General features: G+C 38.7%; 1 protein-coding gene across 1 annotated transcript in view; it reads left to right on the top strand.

The window, feature by feature from the left end:
• The first annotated feature begins 4324 nt into the window (after positions 1-4324).
• The window catches only part of LOC101159102 (acid-sensing ion channel 1), a 60189-nt gene continuing 47937 nt past the window's right edge, over positions 4325-16576 (top strand). The window contains exons 1-2 of the mRNA XM_004070815.4: positions 4325-5695; positions 14284-14479. Coding sequence (XP_004070863.1) covers positions 5334-5695; positions 14284-14479 — 558 coding nt within the window. The 5' untranslated portion in view covers positions 4325-5333. The remainder of the gene's footprint in view (positions 5696-14283; positions 14480-16576) is intronic.

Here is a 16576-nt window from a genome sequence, read left to right as displayed (position 1 = left end):
GGATCAAAGCTATAAGTCTTTTTATTCTTCAGCTTTCGCCTTTCACTGAAAATGGACTGCCACCATTTCACCATATTCTCTGTATTGTTCTTATAAAATCCAGTGATATGATTGAGAATCATATTACTGGATTAACCCCCCAGGTTTACTACTACCTGGCAGCTCTAACGTGTACAAGCCTTAATCGGGCTTCCTTGGTTTCATCTTAAAACATCCAACTTGAGCTTCACATCTGGCGATCCTGATACCTCCCAGAGAACCTGAGAATCGTCAGCTTATTTACTGTCATTTTTTCTTTGTCACTGTCTCTAAACTTCATCACTGGTCTTATCTTGTCTACTCCTTGACCAATTCTTCACCTGTTCTAACCTGCTTTTACTTCTTTCCCTGGACTGAAACCCTTAGCCATCTTCATCCATGTTCCCAATAAACTCAGTTTGTTCTGTCCACTGGAAAAACTGAATCTAAGAAAGTAAAATGACTCGTCTCTGTCTTGCAAGAAAAATAATCGTATCATGAAAGTTTTTCAACAACAAAATGTTTGAGAAAACAAACAAATTTTTTTCCTAAACCCGGAATTCTTGGTTTTTCTTACCCCATTCGCAGATTATTTTACTTATTTAAAGAAAATCTGTCAATAGGGTAAGAATTTTTGACTTAATTCTAAGGGGCCTGATTTTGCAGTGTGCAGTGAACTTTCATACCAATTTATTTCCAGAGCAAAGCCACTACCCTTCCACATTTCCTTCCACCTGCGCACCCCTCTCACCACAGATGACAGTGTCATCTACAGGAATCATGGTTCATGGAGCTTCCTGTCTGACCTCATCTGTCAGTCTGTCCATCACACCAGCAAACAAGAAGGGGTTCAAGACCAACCCTTCATCCAGTTCAACCTTACAGCTCTCACACGTCATTTACCTCTCTGCCACTCCAGACGTCCTGTCTCTGCACCCTGCTATGAGCTTTCTATGGATCTACAAAGAGACAATGCAGCTCCTTTCTGAGCATTTCTCCTTTTTGTTGTGAACATCTCATTTGTACTATATTTTCTTTGTTTAAAAGGCAAGGCAAGTTTATTTGTATGGTGCATTTTGTGTATAAAGAGAACTCAAAGCTTTACATATAACATCAAAGAAACATGTAAAAGAAATATCAAAGGAGTGATCATTAAAATAAAAATTGAAAGACAGCAACAAAGAGTTGAATTGAAAGGAAGCTTAAAGTAACAGTGCAGATATAAACTAAAAACGAATGAAAGTCAGCTGTGTGGCATCCAGAAACTGTGTGCTGGGGTTGCTGGGAGATGAAGTGTGTTACGAACTCTGGGGACGGCTCCCGCCGGTGACCAAAGGGGGAGACAGAGCTCTCATTTCTGACAGGGACACACATAAAATCTACAAGAAAGAAGTCCTAAATCAAAATGCTGTTTTTTTTTTTAACTTTCCTGCTGGAATGTTCCTCTGACACTGGCAGGTTTCTCCCTTTTCCTCCAAACAACAATAATAACTATAACCAAACTTTTCATTTTTAATTCAGTCAGACCAAACCTCATGAAAATAAGATCTATTCCGCTGTGTGGCCTCAAATGCTGATCTGATCTGTTTGTGGGTGCAGCAGTGGGTCTCTGTTTGTTGTCTGGATTCGGGTGGCTCTTTGATCACACAGTGAACTTAGTTTGGCCCCAGCATGGACGGGTGTCATGCCCAGGGTGCACCCTGTTCTCATGGGAGCTGGGAAAGAATCCAGACCTGACCATATCCCTGGAACAGATAAAGAGCTGACAAAAAAATGAATGAATTAGGAATGAAAATGAAGGAGAGCTACGCGTGATAAGAATTTTGCCTCTCGTGCTTATTTTTTTAAAGATGAAATACAAAATTCCTTAAATGTTTCGTTAAGGTTTCCTCACACTACCTTGCATTGTTTCTTTCTTTGAGCAGTCTTCTGGTTAAAGTTAATTTCTGGAAGTGAGCCTGGGATTAAGGTTTGATTTGTTTGTGCAGAAAATGCATCATTTCATAAATTATATTCATAAACAGAAAGTCTGACTGCCATTAATCTGTCTCACCTCAACCTTTGACTTAAGCCTTTCAAGAGTCAGGTTCAAATAATGTGTTCTGCATAGTGACAGTCCTCTGGAGCTAACACTGTTTTATTTTCCTATGTTAACATTTTTGTGTAGAGTTTAGATGATTATGGGGTCAAATGATTAATTAACTTTTAACTCAAACGGTCACAGTGAATGACATACAGTATTGCCTAATACTGTTGTTCCATTGGGGAAAAAAAAAAGTTTTCAGTTTGAGTACAAGCATCGAGCTTTATGTGTTTCAAAAGATGGAAATGAATTATTAAACAAATCATTTGATTTACAGTAAACATGTCTCATGATTCATTATGTGGAGGTGGTTTGGGTTTCGCAAAGAGGTCATGATCTGAAAGAGGCCTGGCGATACAGCCCTAAAGGCTCCAGAACAGCAGGTGTGTTCCATCAGCGGACGTTTTTATGCTACACAACACAGAGAAAGGCTTTAAACTCTGTGTCGCAGAATCTCCACCGAGGCAGAGGAAAACCTTGAACAAATTGCCACAAAACAAGTGACTCCGACCTTTAAGTTTGTAAAATAACCCCATGTGACCAAAATTAAAAAACGAAATCACTGACACATTTTTCCATTATTCTCTTGTGTTGGTTGTTTATTTCAAACCTGATCAATGACTCACAAATATTGAATCATAGATTCTCTTTCTGTAGTTTCTAAAGTCATAAGTATTAGGAAACTTAAAGATGACATGCTTTATGATACCACTGTAACATGACATTTCGTAAATGGGCCCAACAATCTCATATTACATGGAATGTTGAATCATTGCCATCTCAATATTTAGACTCTTTGTATTTATGGTTTTCCTGTCATGGCTGCAGGGTTTTTAATTTTTTTCCCTTAATGTTCTTTATCGTTGTGTTTTCTTTGTGCACATCTGGGGCCATAAGCACATCAAATTGCAGACTCAAAACTCCTCAGGAGCTTCACATTTGCTGCCAGATTGTCTCACTATGCCTGAGATTATGGTCCAGTGGCCAATATTTCTCAACATCTTTCAGTTCTTGATTCTTATCCAGGAGGTTCTTGTGTTTTCGTTCAGTGGATCATCAAAATGCCGGGAAGCATTTGAGACTCTCCCAACAGGTTAACTTTAAGCAGAGTCTGCATGAGCAACACTCTATCAGTGAGACTTAATGACAAACACCCAGTTACTTTGTGGGAGGCAACTATTTTCATTTCAAAGATTTGCTCCAATCTAGAAGCTCGTTAAAATGTATTTCAGAGCAATGAATTCATTATGACACATAAACAAACCCAGGCGTATGATTTGCTCTGCAGAGCATTTTTAAAGCAGATCTGTTTCCCCCCTCATAGCATGAAAAATAAAACATCAAAAGTTTTTGAATTACCTAAAAAGCTGAAATCATCATAGTACACTCGTAAAAAATAAAGCAATATTGGCATTTGAGTGATTTTCCTCATATTATGATGGGAAAAAGTAAATGAAATGAGGTTTAACCTTGAGCCTCACTTAGTGATCTAAGGTATTGGGCGCAACAAAAATTGGGTCCATCCCAAATGTAGACTTTTTGGGGGGGGTGTAACGATCTTTTTCTCAAAAGAATTTGATTACTATAACTTGTAGTTAATGATACGATTCATAGTCAGTATTAGTTCATGTTGAATGATCAGATTCATTGACCTAAAATGAATCCAGGACATCTTTAGCCAAGACTTCAACCAGCGTGACTCAGAGATAACCGTGTACTGAACAGTGCAGGGGAAGTTTTCCAGATTCCTTGTATTTATTGCAAGATAATTAAGTGTAAATTAAATATGTGTACAAACAAACAAGAAACCAAGAATTACTGGCAAATCCATTCACATTTTAGTTCAATAATTTTCAGCCCACTGTTGTTTTTCCACATGAAAATGTTCCAATGGGAACATTATAACATTCTACTACACTGTATGGTCCCATGTCTTTGCTAAATTCAAACTGTTTCCACACATTGGACTTTAATGATGGTTTGATCATTTTTTGCTGCCATAACATGTGTGTTGTCTACTGTGATGCACTTGGTCGGTTTTTTAAATTAAAATAAACCTACCATGTCGCAATCCATATGGTCTTCTTTCTCTTTTGGCTTTTCCCATCTGGGGTCGCCACAGCGAACGAGTCGCATGGTAGATTTGGCAATGTTTTACGCCGGATGCCCTTCCTGACGCAACCTTCTCAAACCGGGCTTGGAACCGGCAGAGGTGGTCGCAATCCATATGGTATTTTCCAATTTCAATTATGAATTTATCTCATTTTGAAACAATTTTTTAATAGTGTCGGTCGATTCAATTCTGCCTCAGACCGATCAATCTGATTTGATCCTAGGAATAGTAATGTATTAATTGATTAAGTTGATAAATAGCTACACCCCTTTTAAATAAAATAAAATTGAGGCTGTATGTGGCTCAAGTCAATTAAAAATAGTAGATAAAATAAAAAGCAGGTGGAATATCAATAAAAGGAATCTCTTTTAAACTAGTAATTTTAATGTATATGTAATGTGCCAATCCCATAAGTATTAGAGTCCATGATTATACTTTTCCACCCTTAGACCCTCCCTTCCTTGCCTCTCTCATTTCAGCGCGCGCTCGTGTGGCAGTGAAGTCCTTATAAAAGCAGCAGCTCTCAGGTGATCCGCGCGGAGCGTCCGTGCGCTCTTCCCATCCTCCGCTGCTGCTGTTGCTTTTGCTGCTGTTGCTGTCAGCCTGACAGGAGCGGAGGAAAAAGCTCACCACTCAGCAGCGACGCTCACCCCCCTCCTCCCTCCTCCCTGTGTAACCTGTAAACCTGCGGGCGGACAGGGCCACGCTCGGCGCTGCAGAGCAACTCTACTGCGCTCCAGGATCCCGTCCTCTCCGTGAGCTTTTGCTCTGCTCCTGCGGAATCAGACTTCTAGCCGATTCGGGAGCCGATGAGCCACTTTGAGCAGCCTTGTGTTTTCTTCTGCGCCCTGCTTAGAAAACTGCAGATCTTCGGTGCGGTGCGCCGCTGTGGCGCTGCGCTGATGCACGCATCCCGATGCCGCTAAAAACAAATCCTCCTCCTGCTCTTAAGCGTCCGGGTTTCCCCCCATGTGGTAAGTGAGTGATGGCGACAGAACCGAACCAAAAGTCAGCGGCTTCTTCTCCCGGGTGGACTGTGCCACAGATGCATGCATTCCTGCAGAGCATCTGAACCGCGGCGGCTCTCTCTGAGACACTTTCTGCATCCTTTGCGTAGCCATGGATCTCAAAGTAGAACCCGAGGAAATCGACTCCAACCGACCGCCGCCCATAGAAGTTTTCGCGCACAGCTCGACCCTGCACGGCATCGCGCACATCTTCACGTACGAGCGCCTCTGCATCAAACGCTGCCTGTGGCTCCTGGTGTTCCTGTGCTCCTTGACGCTCCTGCTGTACGTCTGCGTGGACCGGATCCACTATTACCTGGAGTACCCGCACGTCACCAGACTGGATGAGGTCGCGACCCCGATCATGACGTTCCCCGCCATCACCTTCTGCAACCTGAACGCGTTCCGCTTCAGCCGGGTCACGCGCAACGACCTGTACCACGCAGGGGAGCTGCTGGCCCTGCTCAACCACAGGTGGGCCAACAAACCCCTCTGACACCAGAGACCTCACTGAGGGAATGCGCAGAAGAAGAAACTTGTTGCTCAGATGTTAAGTTTTCATGGTAGGAGAGAAAATAGAAAATAATAATATAAAAAGCTTTTGACCAACTCCTGCAAATAATACAGCTACATTTCATAACTATTGTGCAAAAATTGTAGTTTTAAAAGCATTTACTTTTTTTTAATTTTTTTTTTTACTTTTCCTTTGGAAGATTTACTCTTAAACAATTCGGTTATTTCTTTAATACAATTCTTGGGTTATCCATGTTGGGATGTATATTTAGGTTACTTTTTGTAGCAAAACAAATTATTTAGGGGGTTACATTGCTTTCATTTTAGCTCAACTTGTGTTTTTTTGACGTTTTTCCCCCCCGGATTTAAAATAACCCAGAAGAAAGTTAGTCCCCTTAGAACCTTAGAGTTTGAATTTTTAGCGTGTAAAACAACTCTTAGTCAGATAGGCTTTATTTGTCAAATTGCTTTCTTGTTAGTTATGTTTTCAACATAATATTAACACAATAATGGTAAGAGTGAGTAATTGCAAAAAAAGGTCAATATGAATAAGTGTTTGAGATGAAGCTCAACTTTGACTCAAAAGTCAACCCTTGAAAATTAACGTGACTTTTCTAAATTGCATAATTTGAATATATCCTAATTTTATGGATTTGCTTTGATAAAAAATGTGACTTTCGCTCGAAATAGACCAACAAAAATGAAAGAAAGGTTATGAATGAATCAGATCCATCGCTGGGTGGTGGAAATGTCGGCTGAATTCAAACTTCCGTCTGCAGCTCCTGCAGGATACTTGAAGAGAAAACTATTGCAATATTTTTTTCCCTATCTCAACAAAATACGCCAATCTAAGTAAATGTGTCGGAGTCACATTTCCTTTCTTTATGACTGGCCTCTTTAATCCATTTTAAGTGTTAGTTTAAAGCAAATGCTGTATATACACATTTTATTTTTTTTAACCTATTCAGTTTGCTTATTAAATTAATGTGAGGACATGAACACTTTTCCTGTTTAAATTCATTTGACCATAGTAAAACTGAAGAACTAATTACACTCCACACAATTTAAAGTATAAGTAAGCTTCAGAAAGGATGACTGAGATAAGGACCATTTACTCAATGGAAAAATAGATGTTTCAACAAAAATAAAAGGATACATTTTCAACAGAAAATGGGAAATATGTGGAAATCAACTTAAAATTAATAGAGGAGTTGTACACCTAAAGCTTGGTATTAAAAAAGAAAACGTCCCCGTTAGTGTGTATTTTGTTTGCCTATTTTTGTTGTGCTCTGTAAGTAAATGGTGACTGGGTAACACACAATAAAAAAAAAAAGTTTAAAAAAAAGTTTAGGTAAGCTTGAAGATCATTTATCTTTGATCCGTATATATTATTTTCAGAACAAACCTGTTTTTTTCCTCTCCTCAGATGGATATTACTTTACTTTTACAGAACATTTAGTGATACAGTTTTTAGTGGCATTGTGCATTACATCAATGTTACATTTGATTGCAGCTCTCAAAAATTCCGTTGTGTATTTCACTGACAAGACATTTTACTGTAGTAGTAGATTTCAGTTCGTTGCTGTTTGTTTTTATGTGACTCTAGTTCTGGCTTAAAAATAGAAAATATAAACAAATTGATGGTTGTGACGCTGAGGATTAAACCAAAGTCTTGACTTTTTGTTGTTATTTTAAAACAACTTGGAGTCAATCTTATTCCAACTTGGAAAGGCAAATTTAGCTCACCATAACCACCAACATTTGTTTTATTGCTTTTATTTGGGGGGTGGGGGTTGCTATAAGCACTTTAATTGACTTCAAATCACTTAAAAAAATCTGTGTTTGCAAAACGTTTGGTATGTCGGGGAGGAGGAGCTATTGTAAAATCTTAGAGGCAGACAACAGTAATTCAAGGCGTATACCAGTTACTTGACAATGACAAGTACCGTATTTTAGAGTAAAAGTCACCCACGGGTCACAGCAGCCTAAAAATGCATAATGAAGAAAAAATAAATCATATATATGTCACACTGGAGTATAAGTCCCACCTCTGACCAAACATGCAAAAAAATTAGGGTTAAACTCTGAAAATGAATAAATCAAGTTGCTAGTAACTTTAATTAAGGATTAGTTTAGATGATGAGATTTTTCCTCTAGATGCCAAGTCCATGTCCTTGGGTTCCACTTTGAGTTCCATTTGTTCTTCTGGGGTCTTTAATTTTTTATTATGCTTGAGAACAATTTTTGGGTACTCAACTTGGCAACCATGAATGCAGTCGCAGGAAAGCATCTTCCTTTGCTGCTTGATAAAAAAAAGCTCACAGTGTGTGATCTGATTAAATAAACAGGTTTACTTCAGTAAACCTGAAGCCTCATCAAAAATCTACTCAAAAAATGCTAAATGTGTCTTTGAATTTATTAGTTAACTATTCTCTCATTAGAGATTTTAACAAAAATATCTAAGTTTTATATTGCAGGTTTCTCAAATCAAAAGAAAAGAAAAAAGAATAAAAAACCAAGGGCTCCTCTAGCTGTTAACCCCCCACCCAAATACAAATGAAAGCAACTGTTGCAGGAAAGGATTTTTCTCCACCCACCCTCCCTCCCTCCCTCAGAGTCACTGGTTTAGGAAATCGCCTGTTGTTTATTGAAGCTGCACACATGTTTAAGGATCAGTCTTCACTGCGTGTGTCAGCTTGTGGATGGCTTACCCCGCTGCATAAATAACCCGTATTATAACATTCTTTTTATGGTTTATCCCTAAAGATCGCAGGGTTGTGGACGCCCAGAGATCTCCATGCAACCTTTTGCACAATGGATGCAGATTTTTCTTAAGAAAGGTTTCCTGACATGTTGTTTTAGCACAACAACTCTCTTAAAGTCCCACTCTGATCATCTTTTGATCTGTTGTAAAAGTGTTCCCAGTTGTCTTTTAATTATTATTATGCAATCTTTAGCCAAAGTCCAAAAATCCAGTGTTGTTGTAGGACATAGTTTCTACAGAGCAACAGTAGTTCATTAGATATTTAACTCTGAGTTGTGGGCGAGACTGTTGGCAAGGAGATTATGCATATATTTATGTTTATGTATATATTATCTGTGCTTCATATCTAAATAGATAAGAAAATTATTTTCGTTAGGCCAAAACATTATGCAAACCATTTGATAAAATACAGTCAAATTAAATAAATATAACAAAATCACAGAAGAACACTAATTGATGCAATAGGAGGGGTGTTTTAGATTAAAGGGAGCAGAAAAGCTCTTTGATTGTCTGGAACTGATGATACAGGAATGAAAATGCGGGTTTAAGGGCAAGAACTAAAAGTTTAAACACCAACTCCAATGAAAATCATGTTTTTGGTGTTTTTAACAAGTTCTTGCAGGATTTTTCTCATGATGAAGGACATGTATAAAATATTTTTTAAAACTGCATTTCTGCATATTTCTTTATTCAAATCGTGACGGTAAAAACCTGCTGTTTGAAAAAGCTTGGGTATGTGACGCAGCAACTGCCATGGACAGGCCCAAGTCTCCCTGCTCTGCTCCAATTCTGATGCATCCAGTCACAGAAGAAAAAAAATTCATGTATGTCCTTGTTTTCCTCGTCTGAGCTGCCATCTGACTTAAAACTGCACGGCTGCATAGCTCCGATATCGCTAGCCATTTTTTTGCTTCTCTTATGTTAGTTTGGAGTTGTGAGCGGCTGTGAGCTAATGGGAGAGAGCGTAAACAAAGATAAGCAAACTTCCGCGCTAACATTCGTGTCCACAACCCAGAGGCGAATTTCTGATGAAGTGCCGCGCTGCAGAAAATACGTCTTAAGAAATGACAAAGGCTTTTTGATTTTCTTCAAAAACTGCATAATCATAATTAAAAGACCACGGGGTACAGTTTTAAAATAGATAAAAATATTGTTGGGGTGGTACTATAACCCTTATGCTATCTTAGATGACCCCACCCTTACATTGAGGTGTTATTCCTACCATGACAAAGGTGGATAAAGGTGGAAAGATTTCATGTAATCCATGGAAACCAGTGAAGATCACAAATCATTGAAGAAAAAAGGTTCAGAGCACTGTCTAGTGGGTCTAGACTCCCAATGTTAAAGTGCCTACGATAGCACAAGGGTTAAGAACAAAATTCAAAGCATAAAAAACTATATACAAAATAGCGGTTGACTCGCAAACTAGTCATTCAAATATATTGATCATTCATCTATTGAAGACAGCTGTTGATGATTCACTTGATCCGCGAACCTGAAAAAACGTGACAAGAACCAAGAAAACATCATTTGCATTTAAAAAAAGCAAAACTAAAGGACAAAATCCTCACTGTCTCTCCCTTTTTCCAGTAGATCACAGATCCTTGCTTGGTTAGAGAGGCACATTCGGATCGGACAAAAGTGTGGGTCCCACACCGTTTAGTGATTTACAAACTAGCAGCAGAGCTAAAAAAAAATCAATGCTGTGTTTTACTGTGTGACGGTGTGGCACCGTCAGATGCCGAGGGGAGGCCACACCGGATTTTATTGTTTGTGTAATAATGTGTTTTGTTATTCATTGTATGTTATAATTTCCACCTGTGGTGCCGCCTGGCTGGGAATTGAGAGCAACGCCCCGTGGGTGTGGCATCCCACTTAAAGGTGAGCACTGCAGGTGGCGAAAAGAGAGGAGTGACAGAGTGTGCTGCGTGCTGCATGGCCCTGCGTGTAGCAACTGTTTATGAAATAAACACAGAACCTCCTCACCTTGGCTCCTCTGCATCCTTTCTCGGCGGGACCCCGCCACATACTGGTAGCCAGAGTAATAACCTGAGAATAGGAGTGTGATGGGTTCCTTTGGTTCTTGTTAAAACTCTGGCTGCAGCAATGAGCGGCAGCTATTTCCAACAGTGTGTTTTGAAAAGGGCAAACACAAGATGTTTGTGCAGATTTGTTGCCATATTAGATCAAAAAATGCATGAAATCAGTTTTACACTTGTTAATGATAAGAATACAAAATATTGCAGAACAAACATCAAAAACACAGATCAGTACAGAAATTCCTTTTTTACATGATCATATTTATTATTCGTTTTTCCAAGTTGATCATGACCACAGAAATATTTCTTCTGTCACTATAGAATTAAAAATGTTACTGTTAAAACTGTCGATCAATTTTTCAGTCCTGAGTTATAAAAGTGCCAGTGAAAAGAGAATTTCTTAATTTTTTTCTATCTCAGATAGGTCGGCTTGATGTAAAACGTACAAAAGTCCGTTCATGCGTTTTCATCTTAGGTGAGGTCGGTTAGTTATTTTTAGTGATTACCATGGATTTGGTTTTAAAAGTCAGACATCCTTTTACCCTCAAGAAAATGGAAATGACTAAATACCTCTGGGTTTTGGAGAGATTTAATAACTAAGTGTCTTTAAAAACGTATTTTGAAGTCACCCGGCCTGGGTTTAATAAGGCAAGCTCCTGAAGCTCATTCTTATTCATAAAATCCATGAAAACAGACAAAGTGTTTTGATAGTATTTTTCACCAAGGATCAATAAAAGGCCAGACTTGCATAAGGGTACATTCATATGAGAAATTTTCAGAAAGCTTTTTATTTGAGGCGGTGTTAAAAAAAAAAAAAAGCTAGTAGCAATCTGCTCTTTGGTGAGTCCATTAAAATGGTGACATTTTTAATAATAGCATGGTGTGAGATCAGAGTGAGGGTAGGCAGCAGTAGCATTTACAGCTATTTTGCTCTCTGTTTGGCACAGCACGGCATGGCCAGCCTTAAGAGAGCTCGGCAATATGAAAGTTTCATTATTTACACTATTATATATTATTATAGCTACATTTTAACAGATAATGCTGGGTGTAAAGCTGATTCAGTTGCCCCCCAACCTTTATTCTAAAAGCTCCTTAACCCTTTAACTGCCTGCTCAACCAATGGTTGAAAACATATTTTTGAAGACATTGATTGTGTGTATTACCCAGCTAAGGCCAAAAGAAGTGGAAAAAAACATGTTTCCATTGATTTTTTTGTTCTTGGTTGGGCTGTTAAAGGGGATAGTAAGGCTAAACAAATATAAAGCAACAGATGCATTAAGATATGTGACAGAAAACAAGTCACCTGTTACATCTTAGCATGAGGTGCTTATGCATTGCGATACCCAAACTTTGTGTGAGTAACAATTTATTCTTCATTCATCTGTACTACAAATACTCAAATTGATCATTAAAAATGATCTTATTTAAAAAGAAATTCCCCAATTATTTTTACAACTGAGTTTTGGGGCAAAACATCAAATAGGCGGCCTAAAATGGAAGAATAATGTGCATTTCTTTTGATTTCTTGCTAAATCTTATATTACCCCTTCTTAAAAATACATTTCTGGCACTTGACAGAACTAGTCTTAATACTCAGAGTAAAAGTTTTGCTGCAGGGTCTAGTACTGGGGTGGGAAAACCTTTTGACTTGTGGGCAACAAAGGGTTCTAAAATGTTTCAGAAGGGCTGGACTGTGTTTTGGTAATCCACCCCATAAGTGAAAGAAAAAAATTGGAATCTGGACAAAAACACGCTTTGATTTTAATTGAAAATCAATGTGCATATATTTTACAACAGAACATTTTGGAATTTTAATCTTTCTCAAACAAAAAATCCAATGAGACATATGGACCTTTGTATCATATTTTATTGCCATTGTGCCAATGGGTTGATGTTCCTCAGGAAAAAACACAAACTTAGAGAAATGCTGCATTTATGTGGTGTTGGAATGATCGGAAGAATGACTGTCCAACTCAACACATGAACATCATAAAAACAACAAAATCTTCTGAAACTAATGAACCTAAACAAAGGTTAATGCACCATCTGTGGGTAGATACCAAACTTACAGAGAAAATAAAACAATAAGGTTTATCAATGTAATTAACTCCAGTTTGGCGTGCCAGATTAAATCATTAAAGGCCCGCATATGATCCCCGAGCCATAGTTTGCCCACCTCTGGATTAGTATTTGTACTAGTATTCTGCTCAGTGGGTGTGGGCACACCTGACACATCCTGCCAGATTTGCACGGCAACTCAACACTTAAGGACAAATGTGAAATCTTAACATGATCAGACATAGAGAAAGTCTGTTTGTGTGATACATTTATCACACAAAATCTGCTTGATTTTCAAAACAAGACACTGCGTGTTTCCTGTGGCTAAACTTGAACTGTATTTGAGGATGTTTTGATTTAGAAAAAATCCCAGTAGAAATTGGTGACATTAACTGTGCCCACATAGTGGTTACATGATTGGTGTCAGTAAATATCCAAAGAAAATTCAAAAACGATGCATTTTCCCTTATGTGCAAAAGAAAAAACATAGTTACATCTATTTATTTTCCTAAACTCTAAGACTTCAGCAGCTTTACAAACCCTCATCTCTCTGTAACTGTATACCCTCACACTGTTACTGAGTCTCTTTTTTTATCATCTGGTCTGCAGCAGCATCCAAAACTAGCAACTAAAACTGATGCGTGACACAGGCAGTTGACATGGCGCTTTACCAAGCATCAGTAATGTTTTTTTTTGTTGTGGCACATTGCTGCAGCACATCGTCCCTCATTATAGCCCGTGTCACAGAAGTGTGTGAACATGCTCATTAAAATGCAGCCATTTTTATGAGGCCGTGGCTGAATGTTTAGTGCTGCGGTTTAATGTCCATTTTCATTATTTTGCAAAGCTTTGAGTGCCTTCCACCGACATGTCAATGATATAATTACATGACAGTGTGATATTATGACATGGAGTTTTGATCATGGAAATTCAATAACCTCCCCTACTTCCTCTGCCTTTAACTCGCAACTATTTGTGGCTATAACTGTTGCCTGGCAAAAAAGTGATAAGACTTTGTGACGATGTCTACTGTGGAAGTCGCGTGCTCTTGTGGTTTCTGTTTTCTTCTGTTCAGACATTAACACAAGTGTAGCGCTTCAAAAGATGTGCGAGTTCATCTGTCTTTGTTACCCTGAGGATGAAGCTCACCCCTCACACAGCATAAACGGGCTCCTCAGTAGTTGTTTTGTTCTGCTTTGGGCTGCTAACTCCATTGTTCAACTGGCGCTTGTGATTTCCCCACTGCTAAAAATTCCCTTTCTTTAATAATTCATTGCATCTTAGGTTTGAAGGTGTTATTCAGTTTAAGAACTCGCATAAAAATTTAAGCAGGCGTCTCGTGGCCAAAACTACACAGTCAAACAGAAACGCTTCTTTCTCTCTTGAATCCTGAAAAGTGAGTCTTGAATTCAAAGCTCTAGCCTGGAGGCTGCTGTTATGGCAGCGACTGTCCAGCAAGGTTTATGGGGCTGTGTCTGAACTATATTACGAACAACACAATAAACATTTTCACTTATTTCAGAGCGACAAAAGCAACAAATGCTGTTATTTTCTGTTTTTTACTTGACCATTTTTTTGAAAGTGTAAAGCACACATGCACACAAAAAACAGCTTTATAACCTACTCATAATTATTAATGTGAATCCATGCCAAATGAAATTTCTCTAACCCATAATTCCCTTTGTTAGATATGAAATACGAGACGTGCACCTTGTGGAGGAGAGCGTTCTGGAGAGTCTGAAGGTTAAGGCTGACTTCCACAATTTTAAACCGCGGCCCTTCAACATGAGGGAATTCTACGACCGCACAGGTCACGACATTAAAGACATGCTGCTGTCCTGCCACTTCCACGGCACAGAGTGCAGACCAGGGGACTTCAAAGTGGTAAGTCTGATCTCCAAATGGACTCTGAATCTGTAAAATCAACATTTAAAACATGACAAAAAAAGTTTTATTGAAATATCATTTACTTTTTCTATCTGTTTTTCAGTTAGCCATTGTTTATGCATCAGAACATGTATAACATAATGGATGTCTGCCTGTCTGGGTCTAACATTAAAATTCCCCACTGGACTAAAAATTGCATAGCTTGTTCTCCGCTCCCTTTGCCATCAATTCATCATCGCTTTTCTTTCCCAAAGCAGAAAATAACGCCTTTACGGCTGCATCTAAAGGCCAAATCAAGCTAACTGTTTAGTGTCCATTCATGGGAGACTGGAATAAATGCGAAGGTGAATGTAGAGTTCAAATACAGCCTCGGCTCTGTAACTAGAACTCATTCATTCGTCCATTCACTAAACCCACGTCTGAATACAACGGACTATCTAGGGAGCAAACTTGTTAGTCAGTGACGTGGAGCCAGTTTTAGAGAAATGAAACCAGCAGAACGGGGATTCTGCTTGTGAGCGTTTGTCATCCTGCAAATGCTCACATCACAGATGGGACCATGCAGCAGCTAAAGTCAGCACCTCAGCTGCCTGATTGATGTGTAGTCAGTGAAATGGAAGTGATATTATAATTCATTATTAATGTCCACCCACACAGATATTGCACCAGGCTAACTTTAGCCAACCATACTTAGATTTGACTTAACTAAGAGCTGCAGCTTTGACCCATGATGGTACAAAAAGAAAAAGAAAAATACAAGTTAGAAATTTGATGTGAAATTCAAGCATGAAATGTAACAAAACATCAAAACCTTGCTCTTAAGCTGGGAATACTTGATCTTTTTTAATCCAAAACCAATAATTCAAGTTATGTCTTTCAGATAGTATTCTTTGAGAAATTTACATTTCCACAAGCCTAAAGTGTTTTTAGTTTTATATATTTCCCTCTCATGCTTTTATGTTTGTTATGTTCATTGTTCCCCCATCTGTTGTGTCACGTAAATATTCACACTTCTACATATTCTAAAGAAAAGATAAAGAATAGCAATATGTTTACATAACATACATTCATTCTGGGTCAGTGCTAACTATACATGTTAGACGACAAACTAAATTATGGCATCTTATCATTTCTTAAGTTGAGGGTTGACTTCAAGAATTATTCAGGACTTAGCATATGATGATGTGAGTTCAGAAATATAAACAAGCATGCAGATCCCTCAGAGGCTGCATTGTATTCTTTTCAAGTGTACTCACAATGAATTACTCAAATGTAATGCAGTCCTTATGTTGCAGATTTCCCCACTCTATTATTTACGCTCATGAGCTCAGTTAGTTATAGAAAGGAAAGACATGTCTTCAGATACTTGGTCCCAGGAATCAAAGACAGTTCATTTCCTCTGTTGGGTTCGTCGTTAGTGTTCTTCTCGTATCTGCGGTGCCACATATCAGAGGGAAAACATGTCTTCATTAAACCACAGCTGTTCCCCTTAAGGAAACCAAAGTGGCATCACATAATCAGCTGAGTGACAGCAGGCCTGTTGTTAGGAGGATTGTTTTCCACTGTGTTGGCTTTTCCACTGGCATCAGTACTGAGGTGTATCAGAGGTTTAGAGCTATGCTCCACCGCTCTGTTATCCTGCCCTGGGCTCAGCACACTGAAGGGCAATGAACGGTCAGAAAATTCAGGAAGTTACATCAATGCAAAACTGTAGTATTATATAATGACACCTTTTGAGTCAGTAAAATAATTTCTTTCACTTTTAATGGTCAATGACAGCTTAAATATTGTAAAAGTGTAAAGAAGATTTAGAAAATCATGTAGTGAACACTGTCAGTGGTGTTTTCTGAATGTTCAAGCCCACAATGAGCAGACCTGGCAGTGGAATCAAAGGAGAGCTGCAATGTTTTCTCGCCAGACTATAGCTTCTGCGTTCTCACCGCCTTCGGTCATAGTGATGTGTCACTGCTCGTCTGTATGAGCAGGTAAATGCTTTATTCCAACTGCAGGCCAACATTAGAGCTACAAAATCATATCCAGCCTTCAAAGTAATATTTTCTTTTTTCTAATCCTTACTTCAGGGGTACAATAGTC

Source organism: Oryzias latipes, chromosome 7, assembly GCF_002234675.1.
Source record: "Oryzias latipes chromosome 7, ASM223467v1".
Classification (NCBI taxonomy): Eukaryota; Metazoa; Chordata; class Actinopteri; order Beloniformes; family Adrianichthyidae; genus Oryzias; species Oryzias latipes.
This window is presented reverse-complemented; position numbering and strand designations above follow the sequence as displayed.